The 25,440-nt window shown below is 45.6% G+C and overlaps 1 protein-coding gene across 3 annotated transcripts in view; it reads right to left on the bottom strand.

Moving 5' to 3' along the window:
- Positions 1-25,440, bottom strand: part of Arid1a (AT-rich interaction domain 1A) — a 75,818-nt gene that overhangs the window by 3,206 nt on the left and 47,172 nt on the right. For 2 of the 3 annotated variants that reach the window (XM_076934017.1, XM_076934016.1), the window contains exons 5-19: positions 14,535-14,775; positions 14,199-14,288; positions 13,174-13,341; positions 12,255-12,567; positions 11,473-11,618; positions 11,281-11,390; positions 9,478-9,687; positions 7,660-7,867; positions 5,583-5,715; positions 5,240-5,418; positions 4,667-4,817; positions 4,422-4,589; positions 4,248-4,344; positions 2,934-3,825; positions 2,499-2,629 (exon numbers count right to left, since the gene is read on the bottom strand). In XM_076934017.1, the coding sequence (XP_076790132.1) occupies positions 2,499-2,629; positions 2,934-3,825; positions 4,248-4,344; positions 4,422-4,589; positions 4,667-4,817; positions 5,240-5,418; positions 5,583-5,715; positions 7,660-7,867; positions 9,478-9,687; positions 11,281-11,390; positions 11,473-11,618; positions 12,255-12,567; positions 13,174-13,341; positions 14,199-14,288; positions 14,535-14,775 (3,237 nt within the window). The remainder of the gene's footprint in view (positions 1-2,498; positions 2,630-2,933; positions 3,826-4,247; positions 4,345-4,421; positions 4,590-4,666; positions 4,818-5,239; positions 5,419-5,582; positions 5,716-7,659; positions 7,868-9,477; positions 9,688-11,280; positions 11,391-11,472; positions 11,619-12,254; positions 12,568-13,173; positions 13,342-14,198; positions 14,289-14,534; positions 14,776-25,440) is intronic. The other variant, XM_034501916.2, reaches the window with a different exon arrangement.

Here is a 25,440-nt window from a genome sequence, read left to right as displayed (position 1 = left end):
AAGTGCTGGGATTAAAGGTGTGCACCACCACCGCTCAGCAAAGGAAGAATTCTTGACAGGAGTCCCACAAATCCTATCTCCTTCTCCCCCTCCCCCTACCTTCTACATTTCTCTCATGTAGGAGGCAGAGCTGTTTCCATTCTAAAGGGTTCTCCATACGCTGCTTCCAGCAAGCAAGAAAGGTGAGCTATAGTCTATACCTCCCCCATCAGTGACACCCAATCCATTTACAACACTTCTTTCTGAATGTGTGCTGTGGTTTTCACTAGGCCTCTGGTGACTGCCATTGTCCTTTTAAGGTGCTCTGTTACCTCATGGCCATACGGAGCCCAAGTCTAAACTGGGGTGACCCCCTTCCCAACATGAGCTAGAAAAGGAAACACACTGGCAACAGATGTTCATCCACTCTCCACTAGTGTCTAGACGTATTCACTTTTGCCTGAAATCCATCCATCCACCTGATTATTAGAATTTGTAATGTTGCTTTTCCCAGAAATGAGCTGTATGGGATGATGGCAGAGCCCTGAGCATTGTGGAGTTGGTCATGCCACGTCGGAAGGGCACAAAATGCATCCCTTACTTTCTGGTGGACAAGACTACTATAGAATGGAAATAGTCATGTTGTGACCAGCTATGGTAAATCACAAATATAATTCAAGGTTTTGGGAGACTGAGGCAGAGGTCTGTAGTTCAAGGCCAGCCCAGTGAGTTCCAGACTAGCCTGAACTACAATGTGATATCATTTATCAAAAAAGTACAACCTATATAAAGGCAGGCTTTATAATCAGAAAGATGCTGACAGCTATGTGAACCTGGGCAAAAACAAGACTGGGAGTGGATGTGCTAGTACATGCCCTTGATCCAGCACTTGGGAGGTAGAGGCAGGTGGATTTCTGTAAGTCCAGGACCCATACAAAGCCAGCCAGAGATACAGTAAACTGTTTCAGAAAACCAAAATGAACCTGAGTGCATTTTCTCAACTCTCCTGTAAAAATGACACTGTGAGACAACAGTCAACAAAGCAAGAGCATATTAATCCAATGATGTGTCCTCTAGTTGGATCCTCCATCAACAAATGGGCACAAATAGTCAAATATACAATGATATGCACAGTAATAGGAGCTGGAGATGGCTTAGCAGTTAAGAGCACTGGCTGCTTTTCCAGAAAACAAAAGTTAGATTCCCAGCACCCACAGAGCACACCACACCCATACAAGAAGACTAAGATCAGGAACTCCTTCTTTCATTTAAGTGTAGAAATAGAGTAGGGAGGGGAGGAAGGGAACCACACAAATCACTGACAAATACTACCATATTTTTCCTGGTAGACTGGAAATGTCCCCAGTAGTCTATCTTATTTACTTCTGCCATCATCATAATAGTAATTACTTTTCTTTAACATACAAAATCTCCTGTGTCCCACACTGGTCCCAAATTATCTAGATAACCAAAGATGACTTTGAACTTCTGGTCTCCTACCTACAGCTCCCAAGTGCTGGGATTATGTGTGCACCACCACCCTGTTTTATGTGGCACTAGAAGTCCATCTCTGGGCCACGAGCATGTTAGGGACACACTTTACAATCTAAACGACAATCTCAGCCTCCAGTCTTGAAGTTCTTTTTAATTTAAAAAAAAAAAAATGAGAAAAGGAAAGAAATGAAGGAAGCACAGTGGTCCTGGAGTATGCCTTTAATACTAGCACTTGGGAGGCTGAGTGAGTCAGGGGATCTCTGAATTTGAAGCCAGCCTGGTCTATAGCTAGGGATAAACACAGAAACCCTGCCTTGAAAAAAAAAATTAACAAACGAAAGAAAGCATTATGGAAGGAGGGAGAGGGCTTCTGGAGTCAGGTCTTTTTCTTCCTAGCTTTCTCACGGAACTGAACCCAGGCTCCAGTGGCAAATGTCTTTGTACACTCTGCCATCTTGCTGGATCCTTACCAGTAACAACAAGTTTATCCCAGCTATGCAGAGCACCTTTAATCCCAGCGCTTAGGAGTGAGAAGCAGGTGAATCTCTTGAGTCTACAAATCAAGTTCCACTACAGCCAGGGAGAAGGTTGTGTGCGTGTGAATCCTTTCTCCCAAATAAAATTCCTTTTGACAGGACAGCTAGAGCTCTAAAGAAAAATCCTGTTTTGTTTTTCGAGACAGGGTTTCTCTGTATAGCCCTGGCTTTCCTGGAACTCACTCCTCGAACTCAGAAATCCGCCTGCCTCTGCCTCCCAAGTGCTGGGATTAAAGGTGTGCGCACCACTGCCTGGCGAGAAACCCTGTCTTGAAAGCAACAACTGAGCCCCTTTTGGACTCAGTCTTTTCAACTCATGTAAATTATCAATGCTTCCAATGCCTGCGTGGGGGTCAAGGGACACACACTGCAAGCACAGAAGTCTACTATCACGGTGACAAGGGGCGAGGATGGCTTCGTTCCCACTGTGACATAATGTTATCTACATCAACAGTACCTTACCCACCTTGCCCAGAAACCTGTACTCACCTGGCTGAGGTTGAAGGTCATAATGCTGTTGTCGTCATACAGTAGGATGTTAATGGTGTCTAACGCCCACGTGCTCTCTGCCAGGAGCCCAGACTTGAGGGACATCATTACCCGCCATGCCTCCGGGGTTCCTGAAATAAATCTCTGTGTTGTCCATCCACCAAGCCCCAGCTGGCTAGAGGCACCCCCAAGGCTGTTCCATTAGTCAGGCTAGTCTGACTTCATTGCTTCTAAGCTGTCTAGGACACCAGCATATGGCAGAGCCTTGAAGAAAAACCTGAAATCAGCTTATTTCTTCCATCCTCCAAATTCTTTGGCTTTCTTTTAGTAAATACTGTACGAGATTTAACCACATCCAGGATATTGGGATGGAGGGAACCATGTGAAAGATGGAAAGGGGTAGATTGAGCCACCCAATCAGGGAGGTCTCCTTACCAATGTCTTTCATTGTGAGTCGCCTTCTCTGCTTCAACACAGGCTGTGTGGCCTCTACAGAGCCAGGTGGGAAGGTGATATCCCGCCGAATCATAGGCGGCTGCACAGGGGTAGGCGCTATGTGCGAAGCAGGCACTGGTGGACCCGCCTTTTGCATTTTCATCCCAGAGTGCAGGAATGGAGACTTGCTAGGAGAAGTACGGTTCTCCATGGGCCGGGGGAGGGGGGCGGGGCTGGATACCTGAGGAATGTGATTCTGCATGCTTGGTGGGGGCTGGTAGTTAGATGGAGGGGGTCTTGTCATGGGGGGAACAGGGGCTGAAGGACCATACGGAGGCTGTCGTGTGCCATGGGAGGGCCATGGGCCTTCATGGTTGGCCCTCTGATCTGTGTGGAGCATCTCATCTGTTCGGTTCACACCATGATACGAAGGACCCTGGGGGGCGGAGCCTGTGCTCTGCCTGTTGGCATAGTTGTAGGTCATGTCATTTCGCCCCTGCCACATGGTGCCTTGCTGAGCAACCTCAGCTGATGCCTGTATGGGGCCGCCCATCATCTGTGGTGGCATGTTCTGCTGGGCACTGGAACCAGGAGGTGCAGAGACTCGGTCTCGGCCAAACTGGAATGGAAACTGGTTCTGGGGGCCGCCTGCCGGTCGGCGTTCAGTAGCAGCGGTGGCAGTAGCAGGGTAGGCATTGCTGTACTGGCTGTACACATCCTGCTGAGGGGAAGGCTGGGCAGCTTGTGGCTGGCTGGCAGACTGGGGCTGAGCTGCAGGCAGCTGCTGCTGTTGCGGCTGCCCTTGCCCAGTGCTATATGGCACGCTGTACATGTCCCCTTCGTGCCGCTTGGCAGGAGGGCCATACGTGCCGTCCATTGGCCTCTTATAATTCTAAGACAGAGAAAGTAGAGGGGAAATTAATACTGTGTACCGAGTCACACAAAAGTCCGAGCCATGGATGGCTTCTGCTCATTAGATAGTAACTCATTTTTCTTTTGCCCCTCAAGCAAACACTTTGTAAAGTATCTTTTGAAGCTGTTTTTGAAAGCAACCACTATTTTGTCTTCTAGAGTTCTCCTTTCAAATAGAAAAATAAAATCTCAAAAGCCAAAACAATCTCTGTTTCTAGCCTTTTAGAAGAGAGATCTGACAAACAAGGAATACACTCGACTCTCTAAGTACAGCTCTAGCTGGGTAAGAGAAATAGCAACGGAGCAGGCAAAGTGAACTTTATAGACTGCTACCGATTACACTTGGTTGCTGCTCATTGCTTTCAAGGGGTGTACCAGTATATCTCCAACTACCTTCCTCACCTGCTGCTGCTGCTGATACATTGTGGTCTGCTGGCTGGGGAAGGGGCTGCTGGAAGGGGTGCCTTGGGTGGAGAATTGATTGCCATAGGAATCATGTCTGCAGAAGAGAAATGGGTCAGGGTGGAGAATCACAAAACCTGAGCAGCACAGGCAGAGGAATCAGGATCTACTCACCGTTGCTGCTGCTGCTGCTGCTGCTGCGGCTGCTGCTGCGGCTGCTGCTGCTGCTGCGGGGGGTAGCGGCTAGGAGAATACATCCCCGAATCTGGGGTGGAAGGCATGAGATTTGGCTGAGGGGCTCCAGTGCCCATATTTCCTTCAGGCCCGAGTCCAGGCTCCGACCTAAACAAAATTGGAGAAGAGAATTGAGCACAGCATAGCTTCAGGGTAGCAGGGGTAGCACAGGTGCAGGGGCTCACCTCACTCTGTCGTAAGGACCTCCATAGGGATAGTGCTGTCGTGGTCCCATTGCCACATTTCCCAGCCCAGGGCCAGCAGCACGGCTGTAGGGGTCACCCATCCCGCCGTTGGGGCCCTGCCCTGAGGACATGAAGGGATCACTTCCTGGAGCTGAGTACAGAAAGGAAGGCAATGAATGAGAAAACCAACAGTTGGCAGGCTCTGCAATTTATGCAATCCTACCCCACAGTTCCAGGTTCTCTACAGGGGATGGTTTCTTCCTATTCCTTCCCTGACATGCTAAGTAGAGAATGCCAAGTCTCAAGAGTGGCTAGGTAAAGCAAGTTGAAAGAGAAAAGAAGGAGGGAGGAAAAAAGAGGTCGCTAGCTTAGTGGCTTGGTGGGATGATGCCTGCCTAGCAGAAGTGATTTCCTAGCTTTAACCTCTAGCATCACACCAGAAAGGAAAAGGGGGAAGGCAGGCAGGGAGAAGGGAAGGATATGCTAAGGGGACACACAGAAGCGGTTTAGAAGCTAATTCAGCAATACCACCAAGCTACTCAAACTCCCCAAGCACATGCCAGTGTCAGTCACCTTTCCTCATGCTGCCATAAGGATCCTTATTTGGCTCATAGGACATGCGCCCCATCATGTCAGAGGTATTCATACTGGGCTGGTACCCAGGATTTGGAGTCATGGAATTCCGCTGCTTCTGGAATGTGGGGTCACTTCCATCAGGAAAGGCATCCTGGATTCCGACTGAGTTGCTCCTGCTCCAGAGTGAGGAAAACTAATGAAGCCCCCAGTAGACCAATTCCTCAGTTAAGCCAAGAAGCACAAGAGCCACAGGTAGTTAAAGGGAACAGAGGGATGACCACCCACCCTTGGGTCACCCAAGGTTTACCCCAGAGACATGATTCCTGATCATGAGCCTCACCTCATGCCTGGTAAAGGGGGAATTTGACTGTGTGGTGTGGATGCTGGAGTTGGTGGCTTCAGGTCTCCTCCTTCTGCCATAGAACTGCTGGTTGACTGAGGAGTTTGTGGCCCCTGCATAGACCCTGATCCCGCTGTGGACAGAGATGTAGAGTGAGCAGCTAACTAGTAAGAAAAGTATTTAACTCTTAAGAATTACAAATACTATAGAATGTGTGTGTGCATGTTTATTTTTATGAGTCTGTTTCTTTTTAGACAGGGTCTCATACTGTGTATCCCAGGCTGGCTGGAAGTGGTGATCCTTTCTTTCAGCCTCTGGAGTGTTGGGACTGACACTGTGTGTGTCTTCCCAGGATAACTCTGTAAGAGATGTTCCTAAAAACATTGAGCAGATCTGAGCAGAATTCTCACAGTTGATGACATAAAAGGCCAAGTCATAAAGAAGAGATGTCACTTAGGTAGGCATATCCTGATATAACACGGGCATGTGATGTCACTTAGGTAGGCATATCCTGATATAACACTGGCATGTGATGTCACTTAGGTAGGCATATCCTGATATAACACTGGCATGTGATGTCACTTAGGTAGGCATATCCTGATATAACATGGGCATGTGATTCACTTAGGTAGGCATATCCTGATATAACATGGGCATGTGATGTCACTTAGGTAGACATATCCTGATATAACATGGGCATGTGATGTCACTTAGGTAGACATATCCTGATATAACATGGGCATGTGATGTCACTTAGGTAGACATATCCTGACATAACACTGGCATGTGATATCACTTAGGTAGGCATATCCTGATATAACACTGGCATGTGATGTCACTTAGGTAGGCATATCCTGATATAACATGGGCATGTGATGTCACTTAGGTAGGCATATCCTGATATAACACTGGCATGTGATGTCACTTAGGTAGGCATATCCTGATATAACATGGGCATGTGATGTCACTTAGGTAGGCATATCCTGATATAAGACTGGCATGTGATGTCACTTAGGTAGGCATATCCTGATATAACACTGGCATGTGAAAGTTCACACACAAGAGCCGCACAACTGAGTTACAACAAATAAATAAATAAATAAATAAATATCCACCCCCCACCCCCCCTTGATGTCTTCTCTGTATTTATAGCTTTAAAGAGACAGGTGCACATGACTTCACATCAGGTCATTTAAGCTGCAGGCAGCATCCTGATCACCTTGTTATTTCTCCAAAGAACTTGTCTAACATATTAAACATCATAACAATGGTGGAGCAAAAAAATGCCTAATTAGAGCCCCTGAAATACAGAGTGTAGAGAAGAATCACATGGCCAGAGCCTAGATGTTTCTATTAGGCACATAGTAAAATGTCACCCTTAGGTTCTAATATTCTAAAGAGCACAGAGTTCCCAGTAATGAATGCTTCCATTAGGTACCAGTTTGTAGCATTAGATAGCACACTACTAAAGCCATCCCAAGCTGATGAGTCATCTCAGGCACATTACACTCTCAGAGGTCAAAGACAGGGCACATATGTTTACACCTAACTTCTAGGGCCCTGGCCTCTCTCCCATGCTAGCCTAGGCCCCAGCCTCCTCTGAGAACAGAGTTGGTAAAGCAGAACTCCTGTCGTTTGAAAGTTCCATTCATATTCTCTCTCTACCCCTTATAACCATTCATTACCATCTTAGCTCTCTGGGGAATTTAAGGCTCTAGTCTGAGCTGCATTCTAAGGCGCTGACATCAGCAGGCCAAAGCTCCCAGATGGCCCAGCCATGCTGCTATTTGTCAGCTTTCCCTCACTCCTCTGGTGTCCCTCCCACTCACTAGTTTACAAACATTTGGCAAGATGCCAGGTGTACAACAGGAAAATTAGAAAGTTAAAACTTAAGGCTGCTGCACAGCACCTCCCAAGGGAGTCGCCACTCCCGCTCTTTAGTCTGCCAACCTGCCAAGCCACGTGGACGGGTAAGAACACGCATCCCTGGCATCTGCTCTGCTCCCTGGAGTGACGGAGGCACCACTACCAAAGGAAGTGTGCTCTCAGCCTTGCCGGGGTGCTCAGCCATTCTTACCAGGAGAGGGAGGCTGGATCTTGGGTTGGGACTTCTTGGAATCAGCAGCTGCAAAGATATCAGGGGGAGGGTCTTCTCCCCGCTCAATCTTGCACTCAAAGGCATAGAGACACTGGATATACTGTTTTTTCAGTGAGCTGGCAGCACTGCTTGATGTACCCACATTGAGGTTAGTTGCAAGTTCCCGCCACTTTTTGTTCTTGTTGACCTGAAAGACCACCAGAAGAGTCAGAGTATAGTTGATGTGGCCTTCCAGCTCATAAGTGCTGAGCCCAAAAAGGTTGTTGCAAGTAGTACTGCATATTTAAAACAGGAAAAATGGCATGCCCATACTGAAACAGAATTCAGTGTCTGTGACTTCATGCTTTAGCCCTCATCCTCTCTCTCACTGACTTTTTTTAAAGCTAATGATTTTTACACGATTCTTCATCATCAGTGGGAAGCTGTCAGCATCCAGCCCCTGTTCTGCCTTTCTTCAGTTTCAGGGCACACTGACCAAGACAATTTCCCAAATGTCCTTCTAATGAGTGCTGTGGCCGACAGACAGGTTTGGATCCATGATGTATTCTTAGGCACAACAGCAAGCTTATCCCTCTAGTGCTGAGAACACAGGCACTGCAGTCCTGATCCACAAGGAGAGATTCTGGGTTATGATACCTTTGAACCACAGAGCTTAGGGCAGCAGAGATAGCCTCCACAGAAGGGAGGTGACCGCAAAGACTCTGTAAGGTGGCACTGCTGAGAGCAGCACTTTGTTTTTACAGTTAACGACAGTCCTGTGTAACTCTGCACACACTCTACCACCCCATAAGACCCGGCCCAGTCTACTGGAACGACAGGCTCAAGACTCTCGCTTGCCTTTCTTAGAGCCTTCACTCAGAGATGAGTTCTTATGTCTTTAGAATACAACTACTCAATAGCAACGGAAAGATTTCCTTTCCCGACTGGAAGACACGCTTTGTTCTGTATCTCATCCTATGCTCAGTAAGTTCAGAGGCCCAACAATCAGAAGGCAAAGTTATAAGCAACCAATCCCCCTTTCCCACAAGTAGGAAACAAGGACCAAATGACAGTGGAAAGCAGGAATGTACACAGGGTCACCTCAGCAGCTCTATGTGGCTTTGCTTCCCACGCTAGTGATATGGCAGCCTGCACGTGCCCTACTCTGTTTTGTTTTCCTTTGTGGGGGAGGGAAAGGAAGCCTGAAGGGAGAAGGGATTCATAAATGACTGGTAGTTGGCTTCATTCCAATCACTTTCTTTTCTGCTGGTGACAGCTGTTTCCCTTTTCTGATTTACAAGGTTTGCAGTAAGTTTCTCCCTGTCAGGCTCTCCCACCCCCCACTCAAGAGTTTCTGGTCTGTACAATAAAGAAAAGACCACAAAAGAGAGCCTAAAAGGCAAAGTGAGCTATCACTGGTTAGCCTCTCTGGCTGAATACAAACAGAACTGTAAAGTACATAGCAATAGCATTTCCAGGAAGGACTGACCAAGCCCCTTCCTCTGTAGCCACTTTTTAAGCAATTTCTGAAACTTTATCTTCCCCGGAAAATATCTTACATTCAAAGGATCAATGAACCTGGCTCCCATACCATCATAGAGACCAAATGATTCACAGGGACTCTTGCTGAAGGTTTCTGTGAATTATTTCTAATGTGTGACAGGATAAAAGGTTACATATGGTTCTTGCTTTACCATTAAGAAGAATTGAAGCTCATATGGTTTGTAGACCTTGCTTAAGATCACATGTTTTAAGTATTTCAGAGCACAACCCTGTGGGATGAATGGCACTCTCAGAAGCCAACTATCTGGTGCTTACCTGAGTCAACCCACCAATCTCCTTCACAGACACATAGAGGCGATAGAGGTCTAGAGGCTTCCTCCCCACAGCAGGCAGATTTGTCATGCCCATGGCCTTTTCCTCTGTGAAGGCCAGGTACCGGTCCACCCACATCTTCCTCTCGGGCTCAACACCCAACTCATACAATTTGGTGATCTTCTCATTGGTAGTGGTAGAAGAACTGGATTTCTGGAGTGTGGGTTGAAATCAGAGAGACTCAAAGTCAATGCCTATGCCCATGATGGGGGCTGGAAATACATTCTTTGTCAGCCCCAATCTCTCCCTTTGAGAAAGCAAGCCTTCTTTCTAGAGCCCGGGCTGGTTGTGAAATTTCCCTGCTTTGGTCTCCCAGGTGCTCGGAATCTATCTTAGAGGTTACTTGTTCTTTTAAAAACAAATGTGTAGCCCGGAGATGGTGGTGCACGTCTCTAATCCCAGCACTTGGGAGCCAGAGGTAGGCGGATTTCTGAGTTCGAGGCCAGCCTGGTCTACAAAAAACAACAACAACAACAACAACAAAAAACAAACAAAAGTGTATAATAGTAAGGTGTGAAGCAGGTTCAGGATGGTTGTTCTAACTGTACAGACTCTCACTGAGATACGTAGACTTTGTGTTTGATTAATTTGGCTGTGTGATTATTTTTATTTCAAAGTTATCTTTTTAATGTTAAGATCCATGAAAATGACTGGTTTTTTTGTTTTTTTGAGACAGGGTTTCTTTGTGTAGCCTGAAACTCAGAAATCCGCCTGCCTCTGCCTCCCAAGTGCTGGGATTAAAGGCGTGAAAATGACTGTTTTGAGTGTAAGTACATTATGTCCTCTACATGTGTCTGTTGCCTGCAAGACCAGAAGAGGGTACATGATCAATGAACTGGCTGGGGCTGGAGTTGCAGACAGTGTGAGCTGCTTTGTGGGTGCTGGGAATCAGACTCAGGTCCTCTGGAAGAGTAAGCAGTGCTTCTCTCCACCCGCCTCTGGCTCCCAAGTGCTCGGGATACAGGACTGTGCTGCCTGTCTCCCTGCTCACAGCATCTCTGCATAACTTTTCATTCATCAATTTTTACAATGTAGATGTGTGGCAGATGGATTTCTGTGAGTTCAAGGCCAACCTAGTCTATGTAGTGAGTTCCAGATCATCCAGAGCTACCTAGTAAGACTTTGTCTCAACCCACTCATTCCCCAACAAAACAAAATAAAACAAACAACACAGGGCTCATCAGGTAAACATGATAGCTGTTTTTAGAGGACTGGTGTCTGGTTTCCAGTCAGGTGGTTTCACAAGTCCTTGTAATTCCAGCATATCTAGATCCAACCCACAGGGAGGTAAGAACCCAATCTCCACCTGCATCTCTGTCCTGTTGTAGAATTCTAGTACCAACCACTTCTGCTGCTCTGAGGAGAAGTCTAGTAAGAGAAGGGCAGCTAGCTGTCTACAGCACATATCATCATCAGTATATAAGCATAAGAGGCTAAGCCTCACAGAGGAGTGCAGAGTCCAGAGGGAGCGATATACTTAAACAATGAAAGCCTTGCATGTACCGGCATCATAACAAGCTTACATACCATTCTCTTTCATTTTTTCCTCCAAGACCCTCTATTCCCCCAGACAGGGTTTCTCTGTGTAGTTTTGGCTGTCCCTGAACTTGCTCTGTAGACCAGGCTGGCCTCAAACTCAGGGACCCACCCGTCTCTGTCTCCTGAGTGCTGGAACTAAAGGTACATGCCACCACTGCAAAGGGGATAAGATACAAAGCTGAAAGGGCTAAAGACAAAAATCTCTACCTTAGATTTGGATTCTGTCTTGGGTGTCCCATCTGCCTTGTTGTTCATTTTTGTGGTGGGAGTTAACTTAACATCCCCAAGGCCCATCATCTCTGGGCTGGCTGCCATCCCTATAAAAAGAAAAAATTCAAGTCTAATAGATTTTGCTACAACTTGAAGAAATTCCTGTGACAAGGACTCAGTTACACTGACCTGCTGAATTGTTGGCCATGGTTCCACCCATAGGATATGGGGGTCCCTGAGGGTTGATCATGCCAGCCATACTATTAATCCCCTGTCCATAGGGAGGTCCAGTTCCCATCATGCCCCCTTGATTCATATTTGGGTAGCCTGGTGGCCTAAGGAAGATGATGAAAATTAAAGAGAAGAAAAGGTTAGAGACACACTGAACTTTTACATTTGGGAATGAACAAAAAAAATAGGGTCATTTAATTGTCTAATTAGGACAGAAAAAGTTTTAAGTCTCTCAAGTGTAACACAGGCCATATTTAGTTATTCTTTCATTTGCCACTCCAGGTTCAAGGAAGGTCTGAACTGTGTATAGCAAACACTAGCTTAGTTTGATGGGGAACAATCCTTGAAGAATAAAGTCTTATGATGTTTTATAAACCCCACATCCCCATAAGCAACTTCTAAAGTTGCTATATTTCTACTTGCTAAAGCACCACCAGGTTAGCCTCCATAGCCTCTTTTCCATTATTATCCTCCTTTCCTGCCCAGACTCCCAAGCAGCTAGCCTATGGTCAGGCATAAAGCACCAGACCTAGCTTAAGTTCTGTACACAGGATACTTCGTCATATGAATTATTACTCTAACATCCTTAAGAACCAGCACACTTGCGTGTATGTGTTTAAACTGCATGGTAAAAAGAAAACACAGTGCTTAGAAGAACTTTCAATAACATACATGTTATGTGTATGCATTTACTAGGTAGAACCATAACCAGAACTTTCTCTTCACTCCTCAGGTCTTACCTGTTTTGGATAGAGTTGGCAGCAACATGCATGGCAACAGCAGATTCTTGAGTTTTCCGGTTCATGCCCCCTGGTGGAGGACACATCCCTGACCCAACCTGAGGTGGCATGTTGGCCATATTGGGGCCATAAGGCCTGTTGCCCATAGACGCATGAGTCATTCTCCCTGGAGGGAGTGTGCCATAAGGTGGGATTCCAGGCTGCCCATGCATTTGACCTCCAGCACCCATAGGGTTCATACTTCCAGCCATGCCTGCATTGGGGTAGTTGGCGTTGGGCAAGGCATTATAGTTAGGCTGCCTAGGATAGCCTCCTGGGAGGGGAGGGAAAGACAACACAAACCTTGGTTAAGTGAGTCCCAGAACTACAAAACTGCAAAAACTCCAAACCATTAGAATCCATCAATATTTGTGTCAGGAAATTGAACAAATCCATCATTAAAAGGATTTATTTAAAAAAAAAAAAAAAAAAAAAAAAAAAAAAAAGAGCATGTGCAGGTCGGCCTCTCTAGCTAGGCCGCCCTCAATTTGGGGGTGAGGTTTGTTGGGGATTGAATCCAAGGCTCTATTCATTACTGAGCCACAGAATGATGGCTGTGTTACTATCCAGGCCCTTCAGCATTCAACGGAATTCTTTCCTTTCTATATATTCCTCTTGCCTCTCACCAAACATTTTTTCAGTTTGTGTTTATGTTCGAGCACACGTGATCAATGCACACCCATTCATGGCACAGTGCCTTTACCTAATCAATGTTTGTGTTGCCCCATCAAAGGCCCTTTCATGGTGACAGAATGTAGTGAAGACTATTGCCCCACTCCACTCTAGGGCCTTGGCTGGGGAGATGTAAGCAAGAATGCCCTACTCTTTTAACCCAGATATTAACACATCACCTTTATCTCTAAAGGGGTAGCACACTTACCTTGTGGGCCATACTGACTTCCCTGGGGACCATAGCTCCCCATGGAGTTCTGCTGGTAGGAGCCCATGCCCGAGTGCATCTGTCCTCCAGAAGGCTGACGTGGAGATAAGGCCGAGCCAGGCTGAGGGGAAGTGTATTGGGGCATCTGGGGGTTCCTCTGCATATAACCTATTTGTGGAATGTATCCAAATAATTATCTGATTAGTACAATGGTGATAAACGGCTTCCCAACTCTGCTGGAACTTTTTGGGGCGAGAAATCTGCTACTGTTGTTTGCCCAATCAGATGTCTTGAAAGTGATATGCCATTTACATAGGGTATACATCTCAACTTTTTTTGTTGTTTTCTTTTTATGACAACAGTTCTGCTTGTCCTGGAACTTACTCAGTACACCAGGCTGGTCTTGAACTCAAGAGATCTACCTGCATCTGCCTTCCCCAGTTCTGGGATTAAGGCATGTTCCCCAACTACCCCAATCAACTTTCATACTGAATAGAGAACTGATAAAAGCACTGACCAAAACACCACCAAAACAAACAAACAAACAAAAAAACCAAAACAATCCCCCAAAACCAAACAAAAAAACAAAACCACACTCAAACAAACACAACTCCCAAAAAACCAAAATGAGTAAACAGAATATGAACTATTGAGTAAAGCAGCTGATGCTGAGTCTTCAGAAAATGCTTACTAAATTAATCACACACAACGAAAGGTGCAACAGGCTGGTCAGTACTGGGCTCTGCAGAGTAACTGCTGGAGCACGAACACACAGACAAGCTCACTGCACCCAACAGTCTGCTGCTGGCCTTATTCTAAGCTTTCTGCCATACGGTTCTCCAAGAGTTACTCAACAGGGCACTGATGTGGATGCTTTAGTACCACATTCAATTCATTCAGTTTGCAGCCCATGGGATGGACAGCTATGAATCTGGCCCAGCATGTTTGCAGTTGACAAAATCATGTCACAACTGTGGTAGGCTGGGATGCTCCTGCTAGACCTCTGTCAAAACCCAAGCTCTCACCTCGATCTTGGGCAATGCTTGATTGGTTCATGGAAGGGTGCATGATGCTGTCTGACTGGCCACTGGGTGGCCGAGGTGGCATCTGGTTGCCTGTTCCAGACAAACAAACAAACAAACAAAAATCATGACTCAGCCTGAGAATTCTAAGAGGTGAATTTGGAGCTGGAAATGGCCAAATACTTCTTATGCCACATACACAGAGGTATTCATCCAAGGGTTTCCCACATCCCTTCTACAAATGCTAAGGGAAAAAACTATGCAGACATGAATCAAAGCTCCCTTTTATCACAAAACCAGCCAGCTTGCCCTCTTCCCAAAACCCAGTATTGAGGGTACCTGGCACTGCAGCAGGCGAGAGTGGTCCTGAGCGAGACTGAGCGACACTGGCAGGAGAGCCAACAGGGGATGGGGATGGGCCTCGGATGCCAGGCAGGTGAGGGGAGGTGTGAGGAGAAAAAGGAGACTGAGCTGGATTGCTCTGCTCTCCTTGGCTGCTGGAAATCCCTGATGTGCTCACGCCAGGACTCAGAGCTCCTTCTGTCCCCATGGGGAGATCATCTATTGAACCAGAGAGATCCTGAAACATACATGTAAGGACATAAAATTAGTAAAAGCAAGCCGAATAAGTGGACACACGATTGGTCACAACACAGCAAACTTCATGAAGGACGACACTGAAGAAAGACACTTGTGAATTCTTGGACTAACCAATATTGCTGAGCAAGGTGGTACACATTTGCAAACTAGCACTTAAGAGATCAGGCAGTAAGATTTTGAGTTTAAGGCCAGGCTGGACTACACAATAAGAACATGTCACAAGACACACACACACAAACATACAGAGTCAGGCTGTGTGGGCACCCAAATATTTGGGAGACAGAATCAACTCAAGTTTATTCTTTATAGTCACTTCAAGTATATTATTAATGAGTCTATGTAAGTGATTTCCAGACTTGATCTCGAAAACAAAACAAAAGCCGGGCGGTGGTGGCGCATGCCTTTAATCCCAGCACTTGGGAGGCAGAGGCAGGTGGACTTCTGAGTTCGAGGCCAGCCTGGTCTACAGAGTGAGTTCCAGGACAGCCAGGGCTATACAGAGAAACCCTGTCTCGAAAAACCAAAAAAAAAAAAAAAAAAAAAAAAAAAAAACCCACACACACCAAAAATCCCCAAAACCAGTCAGCTACCTTCCACCTAGGCAACCAAACAAATTAAAACCTATCTAAAATCTGCTACTGTATCAAAAGTAGCCACAAAACTTAAAAATGTGCTGTCATACAAAGAGGTAGCTAGTCTACAAATGGCAGGTCTATCCCAACAGTATCTCCTAACAGCTGGTATTTTACCTCATCTCTACTCTAACAAGAAGAAAGCACCTATTTTAGTGACATTTATGTGCTACTTCACAGAGAAAACTACAAAGTATGGCTAGGAACTCCTCCTCCTCACATCTCTCACATTAGAGAGAGAGAGAGAGAGAGAGAGAGAGAGAGAGAGAGAGAGAGAGTGTTAGTTTTAAAAATATTTAATTTTTTTTATGTGCATTGGTGTTTTTCCTGCATGTATGTCTGTCAAGTCCCTGAATTGGAGTTGCAGACATGTGAGCTGCCATGTGGGTGCTGGGAATTGAACCAGGGTCCTCTGGAAAAGCACCTAGTCCTTTTTAACCTTTGAGAAACATCTCCAGCCTGTCCCTTACATCACTGTAACCTGTTACTAATGACTCTTTCAATGCAAACCTTTGTATTATATTGGCAAGGAGGTAAAAAAGGAATATGGAACATGGGAAAGAGTATCTCTTAAATGCCAAGGTCTGGCATTAAATTTTTAACTCCTGATCTGTAAGAGGGATAGACAGAAGTTTGCCAAATGAACAAACACAATGTTCTGTTCAAGTACCAGTGGGTCCCTTATAACTCACTATACAGCCAATGCTATCCTCGACTTTCACCTCCCAAGTTGCACAGCCACAGTCAGCTTTCGAGACCTATTCCTTTGTGTGTCGTCCTCTTGTGCTTGTGTTTGAGATGAGGTGTGCACTTGCATGTGGAACTAGTGGTCAATCTCTGACACCGTTTCTCCGCTGTCATATGCCTTGAGGTTTTTTTGAAATGGAACTAGAATTGGCTATGAGGGCTGGGCTAAGATGGCTAGCCAGCATGCCTGAGGAATCTGTTTGCCTCTGCCTCCCTGGCACTAGTATTACAGAAGTGTGCACCATCACCATGCCTCCCTTTTTGACATGGGTTCTAAAGATCAAGCTTAGGTCCGTACTTTTCCAACGGAGCAATCTCTCTCTAGCTCCAAAAGCCCCAAATCTGGTTCTGTTCAAATTGCTTTGAAAACCTAAGTGTTCTTTTTGGACAGTTTGTATTTACTCAGGTAAATATAGTATCTTAGAAACTCTATTGGAGTGACTGCCTGAGATCCTCTTGACTACCTTTTGCCGCCTCCCCTTTGGTCCACGTACCCAGGACACCTACCACTACATAGCCAGGAACTAGATTAAGCTGTGCTTGTGTTAAGGAGCAGAGCTCACCACAGATCTGAGGTAACTGCTCAGTCTTGGCTGAGGGATCCCAGAAGCAGCCCTTGGGCTGAAGTCTCAGGATCTATGGATGGCAAAGAGGGACTTCCTTCATAAAAGTACTTTGAAGAGAGTTGTCAGTTTTAATAAAATGTCTGAAGTTCCTTGAAGATAAAGATGCTAAATAAGCTACTGTCAACAACAGCCCCGTGCCAGTTAGGCTGCCTGGCACAGAAATGTGCCAAGCAGAGGGGGCAGCATTAATTTCATCTTTCTCCTGATTGGTCTGAAACCAACTTAACAAGCTGTTATATTTTTGTCAGGTGGGAACTGGTCCACATTGATTTAAAGTGGTTTTAAGAAACAGACCATTTAAGAATGGGAAAGGGCAAAAGTATTAACAAGAGCTACTACTGAGCACTTTCATGTGCAAGGCACTGAGTTTCACTGTCCCTCTCTCTCCTCCCCCCAGCCTCACATACAGCCTCTATACACCTGTCGAAGGCTTCCCTTCCTCTCATCAGTTTACTGAGGCTCAGTCTGCATGCACAAACTTATGCTCGGTCTCATGCAACTCAGGTTGGATTCAAACTGATTATTTCTGACCCTCCTGGCCCTATCTTCCAAGTGCTAGGATTACAGATAAGTGCCACTACACCTGGCTTAGTCTGTGGATCTCTCTCTCTCTCTCTCTCTCTCTCTCTCTCTCTCTCTCTCTCTCTCTCTCTCTCTCTCTCTCTCTCTCTGTTTCTTTGTGTAGCCTTGGCTGCTGTGGAACTCAACCTGTAGACCAGGCTGGGATTTTCTCTACTGTATTTTTTTTTTTACAACTCTTGGCTGTATACACTACCACTATATTCTGAAGACGCAGAAACTGATGCCTAAGGGAGCTTGAGTGTTATGCCCAAGTAACCTGGTGCCTGGGTGTTTGAATCTGAGGCAGAAGCTCAAGCCCGATCTTGTTTGCCCATCTTCTCCATTGTTTTATAAAACAGTAGAACTGAGGAAGAAACATGCCATACTACAAGTCACTAAAGCTCAGCTGTAGGTGATTTAATTGTGATTTTGAACAATCTGGCAAAAAAGCTTGGCTCAGGTTTTTAATGAGAGAACTGGACAAATATGCGTCTGTAACACTGTGTGGGGGGAATGCTCACAAAACCCACTAGGCACAATACGGCTGGGGCCAAAATACCAGCTCAATGTTCTAGAATAACAAGTATATGCTGGGTGGTGGGAGGGCAAAACAAACAAACAAAAAAAGTCCACAGATTGAGCCAGGTGTGGTGGCACTTGTCTGTAATTGTACCTTTAATCCTAGCTCTTGGGAAGCAGAGACAGGTGGATCTGAGTTCAAGGCCATCCTGGTCTACAAAAGGAAACCTTGTCTCAAGAAGAAAGAGAGTGTGAGCCGGTGGTGGTGCATGCCTTTAGTCCCAGCACTTGGGAGGCAGAGGCAGGCAGATTTCTGAGTTCCAGGCCAGCCTGGTCTACAGAGTGAGTTCCAGGATAGCTAGGGATACACAGAGAAAAACTGTCTTGAAAAATAAAAAATAAAATAAAAAAAGGAAAGAAAGAAAAGAAAAAGAAAGTGTGCGATCGAGCACACAGTGTCAGCTGGGAGATGATTCAATGGGTTGGATCCCTAGTACTCATGTCAAAGCTGGGAATGACCTCAAGTACCTGTAGCCCCTGTGCTGGGGAACAAAGACAACAAGATTGCTGAGGCTTGCTGGCTGGCCAGCCTAGCTGGAAATGTCAGGCTCCAGGTTCAATGAGATGTTCTCAATAGCATAAGCAGAGATTAATAGAGCAGCACATTCAAATGTCTCATCTGGTTTCCATACCTACATACAAGAACACACACTCTCACATTGCACCCATCACATACACACATTAAAATTTGAGAGGGCGAGGAGGAGAGGGAAACAGAGAGAAACATACAGAATGAGAACATACAATATCCATGCAGCAGGAAATGTAAGACATATTAATCACATGCACCATATTTTTATTGGATATAAGAATTTAAGTCTCCAAAAGTTGCCTCCCAAACCAGGGGGACAGGTACTATCCCAAACTTCATGACCTTTTATTGCTTGGGATGACATACCTTGGCTTTCTACTCTACAATAATTCAGTTTTTCAGGTCTCCTGTTTCACACAAATCTGACATGTGGTTGTTGAGTCAGACCTTCAGTGTGTCTAACAAGCCAGTTTCTAGAGCACATTTACAAAGACAAGAAGAGTTCCACCAACCTAAGCCTTATGTACCTTTAGCATTTTAGAGCCCCATGTTCTCCAAACTCTCCCAAAGGACCCATCTAGTAAGTATCTCTTGGGAGTGGAGGGATGTCTGGAAGTGTACCAATGCCTCTCTAGTTGGATAGCTTTTCCCTGGGTTTGTTCTTCTCCAAGTACAATCCTGTGGGGAGATGGGAGGTGAGGAGCAGACGCTCAGTGCCCTTGCCAGTTCCAAGGAAGCAGCGGGGCCAGAAGAATCTCCTCACGTGCTTCCAACGTGTTTCATGAATTTTATTGCTCATCTACCATGCAGATCAAAAGCCCTGGAGCAGGTCCAACTATTTCACACAGAATCTCACACTCCAGGCTGGCTACAGCTCTGAAAGCCTTCATTTCTTCACTTGAAACACTGCCCAGTGTTATTTTGGGATGTGACCTGATAGAGGAAGCCCACAGAGACTCCATGACGATAACTGTTCCAGCTGTGATTGGTTGCCCAGCCCTAGAGTGTGCCAGCATGGGTTTGTCAGGCTCTGCTGACAAACAGAATTCAGCAGCTGACACCTTCTCTTCACATCACAACACAATTGTGCCTGAAATCACAGTCCATACCTCATGGTGGATGTTGGGGGCTGTGTTCTCCAAGAAAAGTTCATAAGATGTACCATGAGCCTGTTGCCTGGTGAAACCGTTAGATACCAGTACAGGGTTAAAGAGTAGGAAGAGAAATGGCCTGCCTACAAAACTATGCAAGAAGGAGACCACAAACAGAATTTATGAAGTTTTTGCATCTACTTAACCATGAAGAGTTTTTGTCTGGTTTTACATTGTTACTGGCATGTAAAACATGCATCAATAGAACAGGCTAAGGGCTGAGGCCAACTACTCACTTGCATGTGCTTGGAGGCTTTGGGTTTGAAAAAGATGGAGAGCCAGGTAAATCCTACATTGCAGGGCAGGGGGTGGAATGGGGTGGGGTGGGGTGGGAAGGGAGACGACGACAGCAAATTATATTACAGCCTCACAAACACTCCAAATGATTCATAGATTAGAAACGTCTCAATGCTTGAATGTGTCTACACTGGCAATAAATATATATCAGTTCCCCTACCCAAGAGTAGTTCCACAGATCCAGGGACATAAGCTGCTCGAATGTTTAGAAGTCGTGCCTCAAAACCACAAGAGAGACATGGAAAACCCTGGCGGGAGAGAAGGAAGGATGGCCCAACAGACTCAGGGAAATGAACCAGAACAATTAATTACTTGAAACAAATCTGGGAGCTTTAGGCATGGTGATACATGTGTATAATTCTCTCACTTGAGGCAGAGGAGGAGGACTGGGAGTTCAAGGCCAATCAAAACTACAAAGTGACACCCTGTCTCAAAAAAGTGTTTTGTTTTGTTGGCTCCAAGTTTTTCAAAAAGCAAAAACAACAACACTTCCTTAAGCACATAAGGGCAGCAGGGCTTACTACTACCAAACACTCGTAGAGACACAATGCTAGTGAGTGAGTCAGAGGACAGAACAGGTGTCTCCTAACCCCCAGCCTAGAATCTGCTGGGCATTCACACCAACTTTGTTCTAATCCCATTATCAATCAAAAGGATATGGTGTAAGACGTAGAAATCAAGCTATCCCAGTCTTCTAGGACAAGCCCCATCTCAGGTGGCTCTAGGTCTTCCTGCTCAGGTCTGCAGACCCTTTCAAACTATAGGACAAGTGGGGCTTGATTAGGGATCCCCTCCCCCCAGGCTAGAAGATGGGAAGGTGCTTACTGAAGGAAGAAAGCCACCGAATTAGCTCCAACATCCATATTCCCAAACCAGGCCACAGAAGTGCCAACAATAGGATAACAGGCTCCTCTAAACACACATCAAGTCAGCTGACTTACGTCACCAACTGTAGAGCAAGGATGGAGACCAACTCCTATAAATGTGTTACAGATGCAACAATCCTAGTTTAAAATTATGTTTTTGCCTTGGGAACTTCAAAGCTAGATGCAGCAGTGTGTACTTGCAGCCCCGGCTGCTTGAAAGGCTAAAGAAGAAATATTCAAGTCCAAGGCCAGGCTTGGCAATATAAAGAAACCTCTATTTCAAAAACAAATCAAAGACAAACTGCAGTTCTAGCCTCATCAGATTTGCTATCCATTCTGCTAGAGTATCTCTTTTATTTTTTCTTTCTCTCTTGAAATACAGATTCATTGTACAAGCTGGCCTGGAATTCATATAGCTCAGGTTAAGACTCAAACCAACAGTCCTCCTACACTAGCATCAAGTACTGTACTTAAAGTATATGTATACTGCCACACTTGGCTTTGATCTACTTTAAAATGAAGACCACAGACAACTTCCTGGACCATCCTCTTCACTATCAGGTGAGGCCTTTTATTTTTGACTGCATAGTATTGAATCTGTCTCTATCCCATGAGCCTGAGGGACTAAGCAGGATTAGCCTAATAGTGACCATAAAAAAGCCAGTCACATACAAGACAAGCTGATTGGTAAATGCTGTCTGATGAAGAGGCCCAAAAGCATCCCCTTTGGATTCAATCTCTAATGGCCATGTCACCACTATCCCCACTCTACCTTTTATATCTGGGACTATGGACAAGTCTGCCCTCTAGGAGCACCAACTGTCCCATCTGAAAGGACAAAAGCTGTAGTTAGGGCTGCTGCAGAGCGAGGGAGAAACAATGAGAAAAGGCAGCTGGAGGGAGGGGGTCACTGACCCAACTTCATTCTAAATGTAAAACAAAACAAAACAAAACAAAACAAAACAAAACAAAAAACCCAGTCATTCTAATTCACCTAGGTAAAATCTGTTAGTGGGTCTGAGTCAGAGTGGAAGCTGAGGGCTGCTGAGGTGCAGAGGAAGGGAAGAGAGACTGCTGTGCTGCTTACGTTCCTGAGGCTTGGCTACTGCAGCTGCCATTGATTTCACAGGGGTCAATATCTTGCTCCCACAAATCTTCTCAGTTGGAGGTTTAATCACATCGAATGTTTCTGCTCCACATCTCTACACGCACCCCACCCCCCATTAAACACATGAGCTGGCAAATGAGAGGATGTTCTCCATGGCTATCCTTAGCCTACAAAAACTCCACAAACCTTCTCAAAGGAGGTAAATGCAAAAATGAAGGCATGAAAGCCATGAAGCAATCTCACAGGCCACAGGAAGACATAGTCTCAGGATGCTTTTAACTCACTGCCAGGCATTCCTATATGAACCAACTTAAAAATTGGGAGTTGTAAAAGAACACTCACAGGTCAGTAATTTGTTGAAATTTTAGTCTCCAGTCTGTTATCATCCTAATGTTACTTGGCCACCTTGACCACCCCATACACACGGATCCGGTTTCTCTCAAAGGGTTCTCATATGGACCAGAGAGAAATGTCTTATCCAGTTAATAACTACCTTGTGGCAAAAGAAATCTACAGTATCTAACAGACCTAAATCTGATTGGAGGGTAGGGTGGATGGGTGGGGAAGGTCTAGGTCAGACCTGTGCCTGGGTTGGAGCAGTGCATATTATTGGAATAGGGCCATTATAACCCCAGCAAGAAACAAGAACATTACAAAGCTAGAAAAGGCAAGGGAGCTAGCAACTGCTATCTTCCAAAAGTCAAGCCTTGATTATTAGGAAGGCCAACCACACAAAGCCTATTCCATCAAAACCACCAGCTGTGATCCCAGAACTTAAGCAAGGAAGGCAAGAAAAAGGAGAGAAGCAAGGAGAGTTCTGGGAATGAGGAATGTAACAGGAAGAGGGTGCTGACTTAAGCATCCCCATCATTTGGCTCTCCTCAGAACTACAGCAACCAGAAAGCAAGTAAGGTCAGCTGGGGAAGGCGAAGCTGGAGATGCGCTGAACATGAACAGTAACTAGAGGACTAACGGTCTCCAGTTTTGTAAAGTTCTAAATTTATGTTAGCCAGAGATCTTAACTACCAGTCTAGATAAAAATATAAATAAATACTTAAGTAAAACAAGTAGACCTGGTAATTGGGAAGAGACAAGATTCTGAAGGAAGAAAAGGCAGCCACCAACCTCAGTATCTTTAAACCAGGACAACAATGCAGGGAAGCCTCTGTCAAGTTCTAGAAGACGATGTGGGGAAATCCAAACATTCTTATTACATCCTCTCAACATGCTTCCTGTCATCTGAAACCTGGTTTCTCTTCTGTTCCCAAAATGTTGGTAAATTACCTTAACTCATATCTCAGTAGACAATACTGAGAATTTCTTCTACATCAAGGCTGGCCTTAAGTGACAACTGTTGATTCTCAAGCTCAAGCCTTCAGTCTCTAGGTTCCACTTGTAAAGGCATGGCTTCTCAGCTTCCTATTGTAAGTGTTAAATGGGGAAGGAGACTCCCAGCTTGCAGGGTGATCATGGTAATCAAAGACTATGTCACAATACTTGTCAGTTCCATGCTGGTGCACATGGGGGGGGGGGGGGGGGGGAAGAGCAGGGTTAGCACACACAGGAGTCCATGGATCAAGTACGTAAGCACTGGCTCCCCTCAAATGGCACCATACACAGCTTCCAGGCAGAGCATCAAGTGTTTTACTAGACATGGGGAGACAACTCCACACAAGGGGTCGGCCTTTCCCTCTGGACTCAGTTTGACAGATTCCCAACTTAACTAAAGGGAGTCCTAGTGGTTTCTCTACAAAGAAAATATTTCTAGGTAGACCTGGCTCATTTCCAAAGGCCCAACCACCCCAACCCCACTCCTAACAAAAATAACTTGGTGATTATATATTTTGGGGTTGGTGTTCTAGGTTTGGCTGGTATCTTCTACTGCACATTATAAAAGCATCAAATGAGAGGGAAAAGGGAGAAAGGGATGAGTGAATGTAGGCCAACACGAGGCAACAGAATCACCCATACACTGACTGGGGAACTGCACAGATTCCAGAGTAAATGCCATGATCCTCATCCTCTCATCCTCCATTCTTTCTGGATCTCCTCTTTCTCCCCCATGCCTGCCCCTCCCCGTGCGTGCGTGCATGCATGCGTGCGTGCGAGCGTGGTGGAAAATGGGAGGGGATAGCTGTGTTAGCATAGTTAATACTCTGTCTCCATTGTACTCTTCCCCACCTCCAAGTCTGTATGGGTTTTGTTTGTTTGTTTGTTTGTTTTTTGTTTTTTGAGACAGGGTTTCTCTGTGTAGCCCTGGCTGTCCTGGAACTCACTCTGTAGACCAGGCTGGCCTCAAATCCACCTACCTCTGCCTCCCAAGTGCTGGGACTAAAGGCGTGCGCTACCACCACCCGGCCCAAGTCTGTATGTTAAAAAGCTAAAAACTGTATCTTCAAGAAAGCACTGCAGATAAGCTCCACATACAGCTCAGGTTACTAGACCATATTTCTATTTCAGCTGCTTGTTTCTGCAGGAGCATTTTTGTTCCAGGCTCTACTTAACCAGTTCTGGTGCTAGCAACTGCTGCTTTATGTTGTAATTGTTTTGTTGATTTTGAGACAGGGTTTCTCTGTCCTGTAGCCCTGGCTGTCCTGGAACTCACTCTGAAGAATAGGCTAACCTCCAATTGGAGATCTGCCCAACTCTGCCTCCCAAGCGCTGGCATTAAAGGTCACCATGCCTGGCTGGGACTGCTGCTTTTTGATTCTACCCTAATGATTCTTGGGTCACAGATCTGGTGGGAGGGAGACAGGACCTCGGGGCCAGTCTGATAGTGCTTCTGGGTCAAACTGACTGTTTCTATCTTAAGTCTACACTGGGATCACATCCTTCCACCTTTTCTAATAAACTCAAAGCCATACTCCATACAACCATACTCCAGGCACAGAGTTCATCCCTAAACAGTCTGCTTCAGTACTATAAGGTGAGCCAGCAGAGTAGCTATGTAAGAAATAAAAGAGCATATACTCTTCAACAAGTCCTTTTCTTGGGAGGAGGAGGGGAGCCTTATAAATATATGTCTAGAAGTGCTTCCTTCATTTCTTCCCTTTTTACAATATCCCTGCACATTCTCTCCCATTCTAAGCTGGAGTGTATGTGTATGGGAAGGGGTGCATAAGACTTGAACTAGTGTGGTGGTACAAGTCCCTACACTATTAGCAGGTCCAGGCAAAGGCAACTGGATGGATCTATTTGAATTTTAGACCAACCTTTTTACATAGGGAGTTCCAGGTCAGCCAAGGCTACATAGACAGATAATGTCTCAGAAACCACCCCCCCCACACACACACACAAAAAGACTTGAACTGTTCACGTGCGCAAGAACGTTTTCCATCCCTATGTTCTCTACAGGCTGTTCAGAAGACAGCATGCTATGCCTACCTACCCTTTATTTTATACTCTGTACTTTAGGGAGACTTGCACTAGAAGGATATCGCCTGTCTTCCACAAAGGTAGGAAACATGTTTGTAAGCACCAGCTCCAAAAGAACAAGCAACAGCAGTCCTAACAACTAGTATATCTAATGAGTGAGAGAAAGATGGC

Source organism: Arvicanthis niloticus, chromosome 5 (genome assembly GCF_011762505.2).
Source record: "Arvicanthis niloticus isolate mArvNil1 chromosome 5, mArvNil1.pat.X, whole genome shotgun sequence".
NCBI lineage: Eukaryota > Metazoa > Chordata > Mammalia > Rodentia > Muridae > Arvicanthis > Arvicanthis niloticus.
This window is presented reverse-complemented; position numbering and strand designations above follow the sequence as displayed.